Source organism: Hyalella azteca, unplaced genomic scaffold (assembly GCF_000764305.2).
Source record: "Hyalella azteca isolate HAZT.00-mixed unplaced genomic scaffold, Hazt_2.0.2 contig6416, whole genome shotgun sequence".
NCBI classification, from domain to species: Eukaryota; Metazoa; Arthropoda; class Malacostraca; order Amphipoda; family Hyalellidae; genus Hyalella; species Hyalella azteca.
In genome coordinates, this window is record NW_025936579.1 from 337,063 (window position 1) to 358,080 (window position 21,018).

Sequence of the window (21,018 nt, forward strand, 5' to 3'; positions counted from 1 at the left end):
CTCGTGAAAATGAATCATATCCACATTTTCATTTAACGATATTTAATGTAACAGTTATACTAATTAATGAATGCTTTTTTTAACTAATCGAATTTTCATATCTTTTAGTTTAATATGAGCATTCAGCAATACTCAAAGAATATAATTTTTTTACAAGTAAATTTTAACTTAAAACTCTTCCGATTTCCGAGGCTAGGTCAGGAACGAAATATTTGTCTGACCGTTCTAGATTATGTAAATGCCTCTCAGCGATCTAAAAATATGCGTTATGGTTTGCCTTTTGTTCTAATGCTAGGAAAAAGTTAAAATTATTATATATTTTTTCGGAATATTTTTATTAAGAATGTTGAGAAAACATGGGATCAGTTGCAGAGTCTCATTAGTTTCAGTTTATGAAATCATAATAATGGCTTCATGCTAATGCTGACCATTTCGATTGCTTGTCGCTCAATCCTGACATTATTGCAGGTCATCCACTATATCACTCGCCTGGGTCAACTGCATTTTACTTTACTCGACCGGAAAGTGATCACCACCTTTCCGGACTCAAATGATTCTGACTATCACCTTTCCTGGCATAAAATATAACGGCAGGTCTTAGTCTTCTTAGATATAAATGACGATGGGTCATCTCTTTCCCAGACATGCTGTACAACTGGCCATTATTCTCCTCGACACCAAAATGATAATGGGTCATATAGCATTCCCTGACGCCGTAGATCGTCATCCATCTCATTCCGCGTCACCAAATATTTGCGTATAAACCATTGTCTTTTGGGCGTCGACAAAACGATCTGGGCCTATACTTTAGTTAAGTTAAGAAATCGTAAGTTCATTAGCCAATCATTGACGGCCTTTCAAGTAAAATCCACCAATCATAGATAAGAAAATAGATCATAAATACTTACCTTCACTTAGCGAATTTTGAAAGTATGGCCTCTGATGTCTTCATTTCCTTCGCGTGTGTGCAGTGTCAGCTATCGGCCACGTAGCTCGCCGCGCTGCCGTAGACGTGAACTCAGCGTTACAGCGCTACGTTATTTTACTTGCTGTTTAGCCTTCCATTCAATATCTTTGAAAATGAGTTGTATCTCACTCGCTGACGTATTTTATTAATTCAGAATCTGATCATATATCGTTCCCCTCGGTAATTTGCGAAGTAAGAAAATAACATTTTACGGTCGCATACTTCAACACAGTTACATGTACCCAGAATTTCTTTATTTAGTCATCCATGCAGATATTTTCATGGACTTTAAAAAAAACGCTATATTTTGCTGTGGTATCAAACGATAATTCCTATTATTTTTCGTTTTTCCCTACGGGAGAAATAGAAAATACTCCCATTCGTATCTGATTGAAACCTACGTCATAACACAAACGTGCATCTCTTTCTTGTTTGAAGCATCATAAAACTTATTCTCACTTCTGTGATATCGCGGTATAAGTACTTACAAGTTTTCAACGATGATCTCGTCAGAATCAAGAATTATTCCTGGTATTTTAACTATTTTTGCTTATTGAGTTTATGTCTGTAATGCTTGTTGTGTGATGACGCGTGAGCAGCGAGCATGTGGTTCCCAAGAGGCGCTCAGAGCCCCGAATCTGTAAGAGTTTCAAGACTGCAACTGTTTTTCATTTGCATGCTTCTGATTTACATCTACCTATCTCTTTTACCTCATTTTCTTCATTTCTAAATTCTCTATCTTCTACGTCGTTCATTTTAATTTATTAATTGCATTAACTTCAGTAGGAGGTATAAAGTCCCACATTATGCAATGAAATTTTCGATGAGTTTGAATTCTTTTTTGACAGAAGTCTCTTGAACGTTATCTTTTTCCAGCACTAGATTTCATCTGATGCTTCCCCTGCTACAGAGAAGTCCTTGTCCGTCGGTAACTCATCGCCTAAACATTATTCATTCAGAATGTTCCGTTTACATTGCTTTCAAAGTTATCATAATCTGTACCGTTTTTTTGTATGTTGATTATTATCGTTATCGCAATATTTTTCATGATTTATTTACACAGAATAGCGGGATTTTCCTTTAAAATTAAATTTAAGCTTATTTTCTCATACGTGTAAATGTCGAGATCCCATCACCACGGCCGTCCAAATTAGAGCGTATTGCAATCCTCATTCCATGCATCTCCATTGCGAAATTTCCAACAATTTTATTCATGAGAGTTTGCATCAAAATCACAGGATTTGCGACCAAGATTGCAACAGACACTCGTGCAAGTAGAATGCACGCACTTGATGCATGGCCATGAGACAGCGGCTCAGGGTCGTATGTGATATGACGAGAGCTCGGCGACGCTCAAGCCGGATGGGTAATTTGGTCAGCTTCGGCTTCTCTGTAATTGAAAAAGCCCAACAGGGAGGCATGCGCGCGATGTCATGCGAATTGTACGCTCTACACTGTTAGAAAAAAACGGTGAAAAAACGGTCCCACTGGCGTTCTAGTGGCCGGTCGCACCGTAAAAATAAACTGTTTCGCCGTTTTTATCAGATGTGTTACGGATTTCTAGTGTTAAATTAGCATAAAAACGTCGACACGGTGTTTCTTTTCACGTGCCGACCGGCCACTGAAACGTCGATAATACCGTTAACGGTAATTTGTTTAACAGTGTATATACGTGCTCAATGATCTCAGACTGTGTTATATGTTTCAAAGTTTGGGTATTTCGCCATTTATTTATTTGATTAATGTTTTCCTAAAAACGGGATTTAAGTTAGTATCATTTTGAATTTATCATATCTAGCAATGTATTGGGTACCTACTATAGATATTTTTTTTGCCACGGAATTGCTATTAAATTTCATTGGCTATTCAATGTGATCGTTTTCATACATGATCTTTCATTTACATTTCCATTAAAACAAAAGATGTGGAAGTGTTCAATTTCTTCTCAAATTTACTTTTTACGTATTCAGTTTGCTTCTGACACGCGTGTCGTGCACATAATAAATATATATATCGTGGATTTAGTTAGATCTAGACTTTTAGTTTTGTGCTCTTGAGAGAAGTGAAGGAAATATCTGTACGTGTTTTGATTCTAAACATTCATTCCACTATATGGAACTATTTTAGTGTCGTGACCTGTATTTGAAATAAACGATTTTACTTTTCGATCATAAATAATTTGCAATACTAATTTTATGTTAACAATTTTTACCACTGTATATTTTTATATTATTACAAAAACCATTTTAATAAGAAAAGGGACGGAAATCGTGTATTCAAACTCTTTGCAAACGAATGTACGTCACATGAAGCATTTTCGTCCATCTAGAACACAGTGAGGTAGAAAAATGAATTCCGTTGTTTCCAATGGAGCGGTTAAAGCGCAAAGCCCGACAAATTCCATTTAATCCATAGAAAATCGCTGATTTTATCAATCAGTCTTGTTTTGTACCGAGGCTCAACATAGCCTTTAGCAAGATGAGAAAATTGACATTGATTAAAATCCCGACTTCTCTGGATTTTGCTGAAAAAATATGGAAGAGAATGTGGGAAAATTATTTATTTATTTTTGTTCAAAAATCAATGGGACTCTTTCAAAAGATAATGCATGTAATATGAAATGTATATAATATTTTCATTGGTACCTTTTCTAAGTTTCGGTTGCGACTTTTGCAAAGAAGATCATTAACAGGTAATACGACAACAATTATATAATAATTGTGGCAAAATATGCTTGAGTCCAGATTTCATAACAAACCCGAGTATGTTTCAAGTAAAATAGTTGCATTGTCCGAAGCTCGCATGCAAGGCGTCATGCATTTCAACAGTCAGCATTATTTTAATTCGTTCAAGGTCATTTTTGAAACGTATGGAAGATTTCGCTTATTCAAATAGAATATTCATCGTCTTCTATTCACGATCATTTCATGCATTCTGAAGTTATCATCTGATGCTTCTTTACTTTAATATAATCATAATTCGCGGCTATACCGGCCGAGGTCAATATTTTTTGTGTTATCTCACAAGACATAAGCTTGGAGAACAATGCCAACCTAAATCAATGAAGAAATGACACGTCAAGGTCATTACTTCACTGCGTTCTTAATAAGAACAAAAATTCAATCTATAGTGATTGGTATAAGTCATCAAATGTAGACATCTAATATCACGCCAAGGCAATATTACTGAGTGATTAAAATCTTGCTGCCTTCAAAAATAGCCTTACTTGCTTGTGTTGAGAAATAACTTAAGTGGCGCGAGGTCAGTTAACAGTTTTCTATTGAAAATAAATAAATTCTGTTTCTAGAACCGCAGCAAATTAATGGCATGGGTTCGAGGATGGATTCATTAGAAAATGTTCAAGTTCATCTCATTATAATGTCAAAAGGCGAATGCTTTGATGATACTTCATGAATGTTAATATCTTTTATCAAATTTGAAATTTTTTCTTTAGGAGATTCATAAATCCATGGTTTGAAAAGAATTTTTATTTATGCAAATAGCATTTTTTTATTGCATCACTTAAAGCTCTCGTTGCTTTCGCTCTGAAATTTTCGACTTAATTTCAAAAAGGTTTTCCACTCAGCAGATTGATTTTGAAATTTATCTGCAAAATGCAGGACTTTTCTGCCTTTCATCAAAAAGTATTGGTTAATATTTAAAGAGAATGAAGTAATTTCATGGATGGAAAGGACGCACATTTTTATTTATTTTTTAAATATAGCGTTGGCAATAACTAGCAATGTCAAACATGCATTCACTTACAAATATTTTTCGCGTTCAGTAGCTTTGATTTAGTTTCTTAAATTTGATATTTTCACTTCATCAAGTGTGGTATCCATTTGTGTATTTAAAACTGAAATTGGTATTCGTTAACTTTTCTTTCTCTGCCACTTCGTTTATCATCAATTTTCCGTGACGTCATTAATGAACGGAATTCTCTTCCAAGCTCCGACGAACGTTCGTCTCTCAGTTCCTTCCTGCAATACTTCTTTGTTAACTTCTGTCATTCCTTTGAGGTCGGTTTTTCCTGAAGTGTTTTCAACGAAGTTATGAAACTTTTTACGAGAGTTCCATGGCAGTTTTGTTCAGAAATTCATCAAGTTGAATGCGTGCTCTTTTTTGTGCTCATTATCGATTAATCCGCAAAGGTAATTCTGCGAGGCTGCTATTAGGACACTTTTCGACGTCAAGATGAACAGAATATGCCAAATCTTTTACTTCTAATGTTCTACATAATTACAAAATTTTATGTTTCCTAACTATGAATTTAAGGATTGAATAAATAAACGATATTTATATAATGTACACTTTTAAATCTCAATTTTGCGGTAAATTTGGGGACGGGGTGACAACAGCTCTTGTCGAATATCAATCGGAAAAGCTTCAAGACTCTAATTTGCAGCATTTCCTGAATAATGAAAATCCCGGATATGTGTTATTTTGCTATACATAAACTATTAACTATTATTTGATTCAATTATATTGATTCTCTAGATTATGCTATTTCAAATAGTTTCAATAACATGCCTTTCAGTCTCAGTTTTTACTTTATTATTATTATTTTTTGAGGCACATGCAAAGAATGTTCGTAGGTAAAACGTGTAAGCCTTCTACCCTTCCTCGTTTGTACTCGGAAATAATTTCACAGCAACCGATAGATGTATTATCTGCCTCGGCATTTATTGCTGGCCAGTCGTGGCATTCACTATTGGCCCTGCCTTTGTTACCTCGCCGTGTCACAATCGAGTGCCGACTCGACACAATGTAGGAATCTTGCAACCTGCTTGCTCTATGACGTCCTGTTGTGTTGGTTTTGATCCCGTCGAATAATTCATGAAATCATTGATTCATGAAATCGTCGATTAATTCATGAAATCATTATGATTAATTCATGAAACCGTCGATTAATTCATAAAAAAAATTTGTCCAGCAGTTCAATAACTTCGGCTCTCCGGACGTCGTTTCTGGTTTATCACTCCCGCGCGCTCGTATTGCATGCGTCAGACGTTGCATACGCTGTTGCCGATGAAATGAGTTCTAGAGCTTCATCCTGAACTGGAAACGATTTTCCTAAACTAACTACCCACTTATCAGAATGACAATGAATGACTGAAAAATCACCGATAAATCATGGTTACTTTCTGGTTAATTCACTCGCAACGTGACCTGTTGGCCTTTTTTCAAAGACTGTCGATCAGCGTTCGTATTGACCCAAGTTGACATTTGAAGCGCCAATACAATGAACAGCAGCAAATAATTCACTTAATTTCCTTTTGTACTTCGGTTAAAAAGTAGCTAAATATTCTGTTCAGAATTTCCAGAATTTATTCCTTGCAAGAGAAGAGGTCGCAAAACTCTGCATGCTGAACTGTTCACGCTTCCTATAAACGTCAAGGTATAAGTTCACCGGCGTGTCATGCGAAGAAATGACTTGTAAGTCTACGTATGATACACTCCATGCAAGATCTACACGATATCCAGTTCGGTGGCCTCTTATAGCAGACGCTGTTTTTCACAAGACTTGAAGGGTAATACCGATTTTGGATTTATCAGTTTTCGAAACTCTTACAAAAGATGAAGCATGAAGTTCGGACCGCATCGAAAAAATACGGAACTTCCATGTAGGAACCGCTAGAACTGATCCTCATAAGAGTTAAATACTCGGATATTTATGGAGTCGTGGCCTATAAGCCGACATCGTAGCGGTTGCGGTGGCCACCTGCGATGATGAAACAGTCCTCTATTTATTGGCTATCGGTTCTCGGGACGAATTTTGTACGAAGATCCATGGCAAAAAACAATTAGATCAGTACTCACTGCAGGGAGTGACATAGAGCGCATTTTCTCACGTCCGTCCATCCGTCACGGACGGACGGACATGACGAGCACACTAGCACCTTTTTTTTCTATAAATGAGAAAATGCGCTTAAAATTACTTCATCAACTACCGAGTGAAGGGAATAATTTTTTAAATAGCATCCCGACGCTTATTAGGCAACATCGTTATCTAATATGCGAGTCTACCGGAAGCTGACCAAGTGAAACTATTTTAAATCTTGTAAAAAATAAGAACCAGGAAGGGAAAAACGATGAAGAGACGTTGTGTAAAGGATAAAACAAAGCGTTGAAGAGACATTGTGTATAAGAGAAGACAAATATAGGCGATTGCAATGTACGACGAATTTGATGATTAATAATATTAATAGTCCATATGATTCAAATGATGATTCAAATTAGCATATATTTAAAACGCTTGTTTTACGATAAGATTAATGTAATCTAATCGCTTCATAGTGCTTTCGATGTTCGTAGACTGATGGATGTTTTTGCCCCACAGGGCCAACTACGTCTTGTTCGGCGAACCAAGGTAAACATCAAGTTTTTAACCTTAATTATTTGTTATTTACTGAAATGCTTTACATTGCTTGCAACTTAGACTAGCATAGCGTTATTTTGTCTTTTTTTTTTTTTTTTTTGTCTTTCCTTTAGTGATGCAAACCATCTGCGGCTTTCGTTGTTTTAAGTAATGTCAAAGCTAATTTACTTTTTAACAATATTTTAATTTGCTTCAAAAAAATTGTTGATGCTTTGAAGTTGCGAAAAATTAAAATACACATTGTTATTGCGATATTTAAGAATTAAAAATTGATAATAGAAGTCCCATGCCGTTCACCATATTTGTTTTAACTTCAAAACTCTTTCCTGTCGCCACCAAAATTAAATAAATATTTATAAAACACTCGATTTATCTATCAAGGAATACGTGCATACTAAATATCTTAATCACTTCTATGAATACTTCAACTGATTCATTTTTTGTCAATCCTTCACCTTTTTTATTTTTTTCCCTGTATGGCTTCAAAGCTTGTCAATGGAGATAGAAGAAATTTATTAGTGATGTTTTAGGATAACCATTAATTTGTAGGTGAAGAAATTAAAATACCTACAATATCCTTAATATTAATTGTTGTGTGTCCGAGAAGATAATTATTGTTATCCAGAAAAATCTTCGCCATACGCACACTATCACACGCTCTAGAAGTGCTTAATCCTCTTTGTGTTTATTCATGTTTTTTCTCCATTGAAATTCCTTATTTCAGTATTACTTCTTATTATCTTACTTATTAGTCTACTTTGACTGCATGGCATCTGCAGGTTTTATGAACTTTACCCTGAAATACTGATTAATAAAATTTTAATGAATCGAACAACAGTTGTTCGTGCCCAATGTACAGCCTTTGATTTCTTGTAATTTGTAAACAATGCTTGAAGATTCCTATTGGTCCATTTCAAAATTCACATCGAATTACTACTGTTCCATAATTCTGTGCCCATTTTTTATTCTGGTTCCTCAAAACAATTTATTAAGGGCTAGTGATTTCTTTGCACCAAAACATTATTACGATTGCGAACAACGAACTAATTGTTCTCGTACTCTTCTTTAAATTATCATAGCAGTTTTCTTGTAACTTAAAATTAAGAACTTACTTAGCCTTCCTCGCCGTGCATGAAAGCCACTGTTAAATGTTTCAATTTCTCGACCGTTCTCTATCTCAAGCGTGTGGTCTTCTGCACTAAAATTCCATTTCTGTTATCATGCATGACGCTCAGGTGGATGGGCGTTCCGTCCGTGCATTTCATCACAAATATGTCAGAAAACTCGTTAGGTTGCAGCCTCTTTTCAATTTACAAGAGAGCCTCGCTGCCTCTGCTTTTGCAAGGAAATTTTTTTTAGCTAGAAGGATTTTTTGAATTGCCGTACGGAGGAAAGTTTCTAGCTCGAATCCGCATTTTTCGAGCACAGCATTAGACTTTAATCGAGTGAACCATATTGGCGGGTGGAAAATTTTCCTACCTAGAGTATGAGAAATTCGGAGTCTTGATAGTCCATTATTGGGACGTTTATATGGCAGGATGCTTACGGCCATAAATGATCGTGCAAAATGAATTTTGTTATCCATTCAAACTTAACACCTAATATATTTAGTATAAATTTCTTGTAAGTGAGGTTGAGTATTAAGATATTAACGAATTTTATTTCGTTCTCCTGAAAGAATAAAAGAGCAACAATTTTCAGAGAAATTTTCAAGCGAGCTTATTTTATGTAGGTTTAAATACTAAAGAACTATTACTACACTTGCATTTGTGTTTCGTCAATATAAACGTAACAAATTACGTTGGATACATAAAATAGAATCAACGATTGATGCCAGTGAATGACTAATTCTCTTATTACTTCTGAACGGGATTAGTTTTACTTCTTCGATGCACCAGTTTAGAACTAATGCGTATCTTCCATTATTTTCGTGCGATGTGAAGGGAGTTGCCACTAACTACGTTGCTTCCACTAATAGCAACTTTCGTGGCACCCACAATACACTGAATTGATAAGTGCATAGCCTTCATAACCATCAATGCGATATCGACAAGACGTTGCTTACCTTGAACAATACTCATGTTTACTCACGAATTTTATGTCGACGAGGTAATTGAGGGGAAAATGATTTCTCGCGGGTGCCGTGGTGGCAGCTTATTTTGAGTGCTAGCGTCTGTGTCTTAATTAGCCACAAGCTAAAAGTGTTAAACTTTATAAAACATGAATTTAAAAAGGCAGAAACTAACTCTAGGTTTAAACGGAATATGCCTGCGAGCTTTTACTTAACATTCATAGAAAGTTTCACTTCGAGTTTACATCGTGAATAATAATAATAATAATGCCGGAATGAAACAGATGTGCAATATTTTAATGAAGTTCATAGAGCCCTGGGATCGAGTAACTATATCGATGGATAGGAAAATGTTAGTTCCTTTACTTGTACCTAAAACTGAAATTCCCACGTTATTCGTACTTTTCGACACGACGCAGACAGCCTGGAACAGGAGGTTGAAAAGGTGGACATTTTCCACGGCACGATCATGACACAAGATCTTCTCCCATCGGAAGTTTTAACGATAGAAATGTCTGTACGACGAACAAAAAACGGCCGCCGGACAGCTTTTTAAAAAAAACTAATGGCCCTTGCCGACCAAAACCCGCGCCTTTTCTGACCGGTGAAAATATTATATTTTACCAATGATAGTCCTCGTTCTAAATTATTTCCCTTGGGCCAGCACTAAAAACTTTCAACATATACATGGAAAATTCAGGCTTTGCTAATAAAAACCTTTGCGTCATGGTTAAAAACTCTGGTTTCACATGAAAAACTATTGGTCTCTAAAGAAAGACCATCAGGCTCAGAGAAGAGCCAATGGCTTCAGAGAAAAAAAACCTTTCCATGACGAAGGAAACGCTACTGAAGCTCCCGATGTTGCAGCGTTTTTCTTTTGCGTGACGTGCGCTTGTCAGGCTTGTGAAGGCAACCTTGTCGTTGGCCTGACGAGGCTTGGGGGCTCGCGCAAAAATTTTTGAGCAGAACGGGAATTAAATGCTGTCCCGCTTGCTGGCTGCCCCGCACATCCTAAAAGAAAATTGCATTTTTCTTTTGTCATTATAAGGCAATAAAAAATTATCATCACACGAATAGCCCGGGGTTTTTGGATTCTTGGTTAGAAAATAGATATTTTACCGAATTCTATGTTCGATGCTATACAAATTACAATGTTTCGGTTTGGAGAGGTACTTTTAAATTAATTTTTAATTCTACAAACATATGATAGATAAATAACTTTCAGCGCATTTGAAATTTGTGAACAGCAGTTCGCCTATATTTTATCAGCTTCAGGCTTTCAGACTTGTGCGTGAATCTGAAATCCTTTGATCCTTTGGGGTGCACCACAGCTCGTAAGAAGGATGCAACACTTCTCTAAAATCTATATAAAAAAGTTGAATGAAGACATGCACTGGAGGGGAAGACTAAAATGTATTAATCCAAGCAATGAATATTATCAAGTTGAGTCTTAAAGCAGAAGAATATTCACGACACCTCGATTTTAGTTACGTCTATCTACTACTTGGTTGAGTCACCCATGAGTGTAGGCGGTTGTTGCAGTAGTGATGATGTCACATTCAGAAAATAAATGTCTCAAATTGTCTAAAAAGTGAGATTTTGTTTCTGCGCGTAGTACTTGGTGGTTGGGCTAAAATGGGTAAAGATAACCCACACAAGGGCAAAAACTGCCTCACTATTTGGACAAATCTCCCTCATATTTCTGAGTGAATGGGACCAGGGGTGCCCAGCAGGTTGCTCCGCCAAGTAATTACTGGCCTGGAAATGAAGCGCTTGCCTCAGGAAACCAAGCTACTATGAACCTTCATTCCCGTCCCGACTTCCTGAGAGCTTTTCTGATAGTTTACATTTTGCTTTTTATCTCGACTTCCGATGGTTTAAATTCCATGTCCTGCCCAATGATTCTCAGCTTGTCGACCTTCCTTCTTTGGTTTGAATTTCTGATGGTTTAATTTTCATGTCCTACCTTATAACTCTCAGCTTCTTCAGTTTGAATTTCCTATTGTTTAACTTTCAAGTCCTTCCCATTAATTTTCAGCTTCTTTAGGTTGAATTTCCGATGGTTAGATTTTCATGTGACCAATGATTCTCAGCTTGTCTACCTTCGTTCTTTAGTTTGACTTCCCGGGCGCTTAACTTCCAATCTACTCAATGTATCCTTTTCTACTCGTACCTCATATTTCAGTTCGACTTAACGAGGTTTTTACTCGCATGGCGGTCTCGCGATCTCGAAAAGCAGAGTCGAATATGACAGTATTTTTTATTCATTAGTTATTTCATGTTTGTCGTCAATTCTGTTTATTATATTCTAAAGGATGTTCATTTCGTGTATCGTGGAAGTTTGTGTCGAATAAAATAATCACACAGGACAGGCGTCACTCGTTACATTGTGATAATTGCTTTCTGTGATTTTAGACTACTACTTATCATATCTATTATTTGTTTTGCCAAAGAAAATCATATATTCAATTCTAAATTAATTTTGAAATTAGTTTTAATAAATTATCACCTATTCCAGGTGCGATAGCTCAATTATATATACAGGTGAATTACTGTAACGAATCAAAAGGCGTCTGATGACGAGTTCGGCAGATTTAAATTTCAGAATGATAGACGATTTTTTTCATTAATTTGAATATCAATTAAAATTCAAATTTGTATCATAATTTCGATCATTTGCTTACGGAGCAATTACAAGTAAATTTTACTTCCCGGAAAAATGGAGCATTGCAGTTGCAAATTAGGTCGCAAATTTCTGCAATTCTGCCACATAAGCGGTGGTCAGTTGTTGAGAAATCCAGAGTTGTACGTTAATAAATACTTTATTTCGCTGTGTGTTGCTTTAGTATTAATGGAATAATTGATGGAACAAGTTACATTTGATCCATCGGAGTCGGTGAAAGCCATGATACATGCTTATTGCCATGCATCAGTTTAATACATCAGAATTTAACACAGAAGTGGGGCATGTCAGTTAATTGTACCGGCAGGATAATCCTCTGGAAAGAAAGCTTACGGGACTTCAAGAACCTCTTATTCTCATTATATATTGTTGAGTTACATTGTGTTGAAAATCACTTTGTTTTAAAAACCTCGTCGTCATGTCTCACTCCAAAACTTTCAGAAGGGCCGGAGTAACTCAAGTTGTTGTGTCGCGACTTGAGTTTCCGTCACGAAAGCACGAACTAAAACCACACGAAGATAACGAGACACGAGCAAAGTTTGAGCAGCTCGTGCCGAAGAGGGGAAGCATAAAGTTGAACTTCGGAAGCACGGAGAAGGGTCCTGAACGAGGCTGGGGGAGGTGGGGAGTGGGGAATATCGCGGGGCTGGAACGGTCAGCTTTAAGAGAACATTCCTGGAACTGCGTCCTTAGGGCCACCCTCGCCGTGCGCGGTAAACCCATGCTGGTGGCTCGCCATACCCTCAGCTGATCCTCAGACTCTCCGTTCAATTTGACTACCTTCAGAGTAGAAAAGTTACAAATAGTATTTGTTCCAACGTTCCACGAATTATCTCACCCGGTCAATTAGTCCCATTGTAGTTTAATCATCCTATCGATTGAAGTGTTTGAAGTCCTACGCTCATGAGCTTCGTGCATTTATTCTGCATTAATAATTTTCCCTAAATCTTCGGTTAGACTTTGTCTACGTTGGTCAATAATGTTTATGGAAAATATGCGCTTAAAGAACTTAGATATTCTAATATTAAATGAGACAAAAATATGATCGGTAAGATCCAAGTGATGAATCCTCATATGGCATATTTATATTGTATATTATGGCTTACCTATATGACGTGATCAGGTCATATATTAGCATTCTACGGATAGGGGTTTTCAGTAGTCAGTGCGATCACGTATACTATGCTTCTATGGAACAGACTGATAAATTTCTACGTAACGATACTTACATGACATACATAACAGTGTGTTCTCAATTCCTGCGTGTTGATGCATATGGAACAATAGAAATACTGGAATACATCATCTATTAATTATAAGATTGCCATATCTGAATGTTATTATGAAAGATAATTACCGTAGAATCCCATAATTTAAAAGTTATCTTTTTTTTGGCTGGCAAAGAACGACACAAATGCATATTATTTAAGGAAACCAGGGAACTTTAATGTTAATGAGCTATATATGTTGCGGGCGAGGTAATACGCGCAATTTCTGGTGACGTAATACGCTTTCATTGCTGACGAGGTGATACACTCCATTACTGGCGAGGTAATACGCTCCATTTCAGGCAAGCTGATACGTCATTACTGACGACGTAATACGCGCTATTGCTGGATGAGAATGACGCGTAACGCCTAATTGCTGGTAAAATTAGTTCATCGGGCGGACTCTTCTCTCACGACTAGCGTGTTGGACAGGTTTCGTGAACACAGCTTCTCATTTACATTGCCAAGACAACAACCTAGAGATCAATTTCAATTAATCAAATCATTATGTAATGAAACTAATAACGACGATTTTTTCACTTGTTATAGTTATAAATTTATTTTTTAATTGATCTATTGACCCTCGTATATTGTACGGTACATATTTTGTTCTCAAATATGATTACGCGATATCGTCGCGTTCGTCCCTCTCGAGGGTGTGACCGAACAGCGAGTTCCGGCGGATGCGTAGCTACGCCAGCCGACGACTGCTGCGTCCAGTGCGCCGCTTGCGCCTGGTGCTGAATAAGCGTCGGTGCGTCGTGTGGTCCTGGTGCTGAATAAGCGTCGGTGCGTCGTGTGGTCCTGGTGCTGAATAAGCGTCGGTGCGTCGTGTGGTCCTGGTGCTGAATAATCGTCGGTGCGTCGTGTCGGTGTAGCATCGCAGTTTTATCGTGTTCACAAGTGTTGGTGAAAAATTACGTTCCAAAAGCTTTTTCCGTCGTTGGTATTCATGCAGTTACCACTGGCGAACGTCACGTTTCATTGTCAAGTCATGCCTACACACTAGAATCCCAAACTCATGTATTGATTTCGGTTATTCAGAAGCTAAAATTAGAACATCGTGGCAAAAACAGGAATTTCTACTTATGCCCTCCAGATTGTGATTTGACTGCTAAATTACAAAATATACAAACAAATTTTATTGGCCAGGAACAGGAATGAAAATGTATTCTGCTTTCACAATCTTTCAAAAATTTAATGGAACTGAAACGTTCAGTTGTTCATCAAAGTGGAGATATGGATACTGATTAAAATGCACGTTATACGTCCATGAGTTAAAAGTAGCAGTTTAGGTGAAGGAAAAAAGAAAGCTGATATTCTCAGGGTTTGAAAGGAAATAAGCTTATGGTGAAATACTTCTGGGAACTAGAATTTACAAAACAATTGGAGATAGGAGCACGAATTCTATATTGGTACAAGTGATAGCCTCGAATTTTGCGATTATTTCTCAAATTTTTGACCAAAGGCCGTTAGTCAACCGTCAAGGCACCATGAAAATTTTATCACACGACGTATTTTTCGAAGCATGGAGGGCGTTTATTTAAGGAGAAACGCGAGTGACTCTTCCGGAGAGTGAGTGTGAAATTTTTTATGTTACTTTGTTCAACGCGCAGTTATTAAAATTATTCCATTTCATAGCTGGGAAATTTTATTTCCTCGTAATAATTGAATTTGTGGACATCTAAATTTAATGTGCATGGTGTAGAATAATATTATTGAGAATATCGACTTTTACAAGGCTTTGCCTACAGTTATCATGCACAAATTATTACTTTTGCATTTATTATTAGATTATTATTTCAAATTCTATCTCAACTCTCGGCAACGTCGATTATTTTGATTCTCAGAACCTATTGCTTAGTTTCAAAACTTTAGCATCAGAAGTTTTTTCGGACTCAACTTCTCTTCTAGTTGCACAGCTAAGTTACAAATAATAACTTGAGAAATTGTCTGGACCACTCACCAGCCACTTTCTTTTTATTGTAAGTATTTTACTCGATGTGGTGAGGTTGATGCGGACAATTCATGCACTATCTCACCACTTCTTCCAGTAATCATCTTAGTATGTAATTTTGACCAGTAGCAATTATATTGTAGTCTAATTTCCCTGAAAATTAATCGAAATTTCCTGTGAATGAACATTTATACTGCTATTATCAATCGATTTTGGATTGCGTTCGGGTTTCGAAGATGAACCAGTCCTGTAAACGTATAATTTCCCTAATATGAGGAGTTCATATGTAGCACTGCGATAAATTATATTCGTATTAATACAAATTTAATGCAATTTTATCTAAACTGGATAAAGCAGTTGAAATAATTCAGATTCTATCGCGTAAGTTAACCATTCTTGTAACAATCGTTTTGTTACCAGACGCATCGTACCCGTGGGAGGTCGACCAGACGGGCAGCGCGCGAACAGCACTCCAAATGCTGCTCTTGGGAGTAACCTTGCTGCTGCTGCTGCTGCCGCTGCTTCTCGACAGCAGCAGCAGCAACAACAACAGCACATGCTTCAGCAGCAACAGCAACAACAGGTTTCTCTGCAGCCTCCTCCATCTCAGCAACAGCACGGTGGCCATCCGATGGGTGGGGTTCCTCCTTCTCACGTTTACCAGCAAGCTGCTGGCCACCCGAGTATGTCTTCGCACGGCAGTGGCGGTCCTTCAGCGACCAGTTCTTCTATGGTGCCGTCGCACCTACAACCACCCACATCCCAGCACCAGCAGCCCCAATCTCTACCAACAGTGCAGCAACCCCAGCAGCAATCCCAACAACAACAACAACAGCAGCAGCAACAACAACATTCGGTGCCCCCTAACACCAATACCCTCGGGCACCACTCACACCCGAGCAACAGTTCCGCCACTCCTGCGCACTCCTATGCTGCCGCCACCAGCAGACAAGCTGGTTCCTCCGCACCTCCCATGACCCTGGCTGGCAGGATGTCATCTAACAACACCGTTTCTTCCAATAATTCAATGTCCACCTCCTGTCCCCCTTCTGCTTCCAATGTTGGCGGACTTACTAACCAAAACGGAAAGCCTCGCTACGCCCCCAACTCCACGCAATCCCGCAAAGAACAAGTTAGAGAGTAAGTATTACTCAAAGTCCAACAATTTTCCGACTAAGCATTTGAATGAATTATTGTTCCAGATCATTCAAATTAAATAGTATCGAGTATTTATGAAATACTAACCAATAAATATTTTATAGATAAAAAAATTTAATCGAAACTGTTATCACGGACGATCTTTGCTTCAAAACTCCTGGTTCTTTAAATATATCAGCATTCAAATCATGTATGCAGCTTCTCATCCCTTTCATGCTCGCAGTCCGTTAACCCTCTCACGCCCACAGGCCGCATGCCTACTCATGCCCACAAGCCATCAACCTTCTCATTCCTACAAGAAATCTACTAGTACCTTCACATTCTAGTTCACCCTTTCTTATGGCTGCAGGCCGTAAACTTTCTCTTACGGCCGTCAACCTTCTGTTCTGACCGCACAAGAAATCTACTAGTACATTCACATTCCAGTTCACCCTTTCTTATGGCTGTAGGAAGTTAACTTTCTCTTACGGCCTTCAACCTTCTGTTCTGACCGCAGACAGTTAAGCTTCTCTTGTGGCCGCAGGTTCGTGAAGAAGGAGACCCGGGAGTTCTTTGGCCTGGACGAGGGCTCGGAGGAGAGCCAGCGTCAGCGGTGGGAGGAGAAGCGGCGGCGGCTGGCGTCTCGCAAGTACGGACAGCTCAAGGAGAACTCGACTTCGCTGTCCGCTTCCCTGTCCGCGTCCGCCGCTGCCGGCTTCGGCGTCGGTGTTGGTGGCAGGTGAGGGCATTCGTGGTAAGCGTGCAGCAGACATGATAGTTCAGTGAAGGTAGAAAGAAAATAGCGATATCGGGAGAGAAAAACTGTGGGCGGTAGTAATTTGACCGAATCTTCCTTTCTCTGGATTATGGTGAACTTGAATTTGATCTATTTTGAAGCGATCTGAATGATATTATGAACATTTACGATTATTGCACTGCCGCAAGCATTGACAAAATTTGGTTATTTCGCATCGTTTTAATTTAGGACACTTTAAAAGAATTAGATTAGATTAAGTAAGGTTAATTTGATTCCGTACTTACAAGTAGCCTATCCAGCCAATTCAAACCGTGCCTAAAGCTCGATTAAACATATAACAAAATTATGGCAAGGCTCGCATCCCCGCAACGATGTTACTTTTAGCGTTAATGAGCTTTTCTGAAAATATGGATGGTAATTTGAAAAAAGGGGTTGTTTTATATCAAGTATCTTACTGCACAATTCAGTTCTAACTGCTGTCTCTAAAAATACATCAAACAATTTTGAGACCTTTCATAAGAAAGAAGACATATGCGGATGTTAACAAGTTTGATGCTTATTGTACAAACTCGTAACTTGTTCTTCGTGGTCAGATGCGCCGCGTCCTCCGCCACCGTGGCCGTGGGAGGCGCCAACAGTAACGCGGCAGGCGGCTACCACAACCACCACCATCACCACCACGGCCACTACGCTGGAAACTCCTTCAATAATGACTTCCATTCACTGAGAGACGTGAGTCATGCTGCTGCCTTCCATTCACTGAAGCCCCTTTCACACTGGGCGGGAAATCCCGCCGGCGTGGAAAAAACCGCCGAGAGATTTCCCCGCCTAACGTCAGCGGACATACAAAATGTGCACTGCTATTCACACACGACGAATTTTCACGCCTGACGACCGCGTGTGTCAAGCTAAAACTGCGGCGGGATTTCCCGCGACAGTTTAGCTTGCAATGGTATTCAATGTATTCTTTCACACGGGGCGGTTTTTCACGCCGCTACCTAGTGTGGTACAGACAGTGAGTGTGTGAGAGTTAAGGTTTTTCAATAGCTCTCTCATCTGCGTGCTGTTGTGGGTCAATTTGACTTACACACAAGACAATAGTTCATCAAAACTTTCGGCAGACATTCGACAATAATTGAAGAATTTTACTTCAATTTTCCAAATAGTGTGGCAAATTCACCTTCTTGTGGCCTTAATTTTACTATATTGTGAATCCAGCACCTCGTTTTCTTTCTTTGCTGTCTTTTATGCAGCAAATATATAAGGAGAGCATTCTTTTCTTTGCTATGAGCAGCCATTTATAGATATAGTTCTCAAAAACTGAGGACCACTTTTACGGAGAACAGCGCTGCAAGTCTGATAGATACAGCGTGAAAAACCGCCTCGTGTGAATGATAGCGCGGGAAATCCCGCGGCGGTTTTTTTTCACGCCGGCGGGATTTCCCGCCCTGTGTGAAAGCAGCCTGAGAGACGTGAGTCACGCTGTTGCCTTCCATTCACTGAGAGACGTGAGTCACGCTGTTGCCTTTCATTCACTGAGAGACGTGAGTCACGCTGTTGCCTTCCATTCACTGAGAGACGTGAGTCATGCTGCTGCCTTCCGTTCACTGAGATAATTCATGATATATGTTTCATAATCTGTATGTTTGTTTCGCCCATTAGAGTGAGACAAGCGTGGTCAATAATCGTACTTTTTCATCTGTTTCCCGTTCCTTTAAGGAATAATTATACTCGTGAATGCCAATCAATATTTGTTATTATTGGTACCTAGTAATATTGCTTGCATGATTGCATATCTGGAATAACAACGAGTACATCGTATATATTCATCCCAAAAAAGTCAGCTAAGACTTTTGTTCAGGGTTTTTTCATTTCATTCCGTCCAGCTTTCTTTTGATTTTGATAAAAATTTATTGGACTTTAAGTAATAAAATCAAAATAACTTGTAATGTAAACGCCGGTGGTTTATTTTTGCTCCCGATAGCGTCTTTATTCAGTCTTTTAAGATAAAGGAGTGGATTTTATTATCATTCAAGAGGGTTTTATGTCCTTTTTGGTGTTGATTTTCTATATATGCGTATGAATTTAACTGATAATCGAGCTTTAAAATTGAACATGACATGGCAGCTTCCCGAGAGCGTGTGGCGCGAGAGTGGCGACTATGGCGTGTGGCCCAAGCCACCGCCACATCGCGGCAAGGACTCAGTGGCTAAGATGACATGGGATGGCATTTCCTATATTGTGGCGGTGAGTAAATATTGCTCATATCTGACGCTTAATGAATACTACTTATATAAGATAGGTAACCTTCGAACTCGAATAAGCTATCATAAGTTTTCACTAGACTCAATTGTGAGTGTCGAGTGTCAGATGTTGATGGATGTCCAAGAAATACGCTTTATTTTTTTCGGAGCGAAAAATTTTGTCAATTAAGAAAGATATTCATTTGGTATATAAGTGCAGAACATCTAAATATCAAAATGCAGTAGATTACAAAATCACATTGCTGAAAAAGGACGTTTAACAAATAATAAATTTTAACGGAAATCCGTGAAGACAGGCTCACTGTCACCGGCCTTAGAGGTCCTTCCATTTTTTTAACCACATCAACGTGAATGTGATCTAACCACGCACAATAATGTATATACATATACCAAGAAATGAACTTTCATGATCTTTAGCACTATTCAGGCGGCAGAAGCCAAGCAACGACACTGAATATCCAAAGAACTAATTGATCGCGGAAACTTGGATGACGAACTAGAAGCCGGTCAAAGCGTCTCTTATTGCAGTAATTGCAGTAACATTGTTCACTGAACTTGTCTCCCTCCGCAGACGTTTTCAAAGCGTCCCTCATTGCAGTAACATTGTTCACTGAACTTGTCTTCCTCCGCAGACGGTGTTAAAGCTGTCTCTTATACACATCTAGATGTGTATAAGAGACAGGTGTTAAAGCGTCCCTCATTGCAGTAACATTGTTCACTGAACTTGTCTTCCTCCGCAGACGGTGTTAAAGCGTCCCTCATTGCAGTAACATTGTTCACTGAACTTGTCTTCCTCCGCAGACGTTGTTAAAGCGTCCCTCATTGCAGTAACATTGTTCACTGAACTTGTCTTCCTCTGCAGACGGTGTCAAAGCGCCGTGCCAAGAGCCAGGCCTCCGGCACCCCGGGCGGGCAGTCGAAGAGCCGCAGCTATGCGCCCACCAGCGTGCACTCACTGGACAGCCTCGCCACAGACCGCCTCATCTCGCACTCCGACTCCTCGCCAGCCTCCTCCTCCTCTTCTGCCTCGACCCAGCCCACTGACCAGTACACTGCCGAACTGCTGCAAGAGGAGGTGCTATATTTTCCTATTTTCCTTTTGTAAAGATGCACTAAATAATTTGCTTCAAGAGGTGCATTAAATAATACATAGTCCAATTATTTGCTAAAGACAAAATGGTTGCATTTTGTGCGCACAAATTATGCTGACGTTGCAGTTTCTTTTCTGCTACTTGTCATAGGAAATTTTTCTGTTTAGCCTTTTCAACAAAATAAGATACTCTAATAATTTGGTTTGCCCCAAGAAGATTATGTCCTCAGGAGGATATAAATGCAAAAAATATTGCATATTTTCCCCTAATAATTTTAATTATACAGGCTTGATATGTCATAATAATGTTCCAAGATCTTTTATTACGACAATCGTTCTTTATTTCGCTCACGAGTTACCGTTGTATCTCATCTGTCGACGTTTTCCTCAAAATAAAATTGTATTCCATATTTTATGAACAAGATAATTCATATATCGGCAAAAT

The 21,018-nt window shown here is 38.6% G+C and overlaps 1 protein-coding gene across 3 annotated transcripts in view; it reads left to right on the forward strand.

Moving 5' to 3' along the window:
- Positions 1-21,018, forward strand: part of LOC108670150 (inactive rhomboid protein 1) — a 55,383-nt gene that overhangs the window by 17,687 nt on the left and 16,678 nt on the right. For 2 of the 3 annotated variants that reach the window (XM_018157604.2, XM_047880831.1), the window contains exons 2-7: positions 7,308-7,337; positions 15,746-16,465; positions 17,007-17,201; positions 17,813-17,951; positions 19,347-19,466; positions 20,346-20,558. In XM_018157604.2, the coding sequence (XP_018013093.2) occupies positions 7,308-7,337; positions 15,746-16,465; positions 17,007-17,201; positions 17,813-17,951; positions 19,347-19,466; positions 20,346-20,558 (1,417 nt within the window). Of the gene's footprint in view, positions 1-7,307; positions 7,338-14,899; positions 14,944-15,745; positions 16,466-17,006; positions 17,202-17,812; positions 17,952-19,346; positions 19,467-20,345; positions 20,559-21,018 lie in introns of those variants that run through there. The other variant, XM_047880832.1, reaches the window with a different exon arrangement.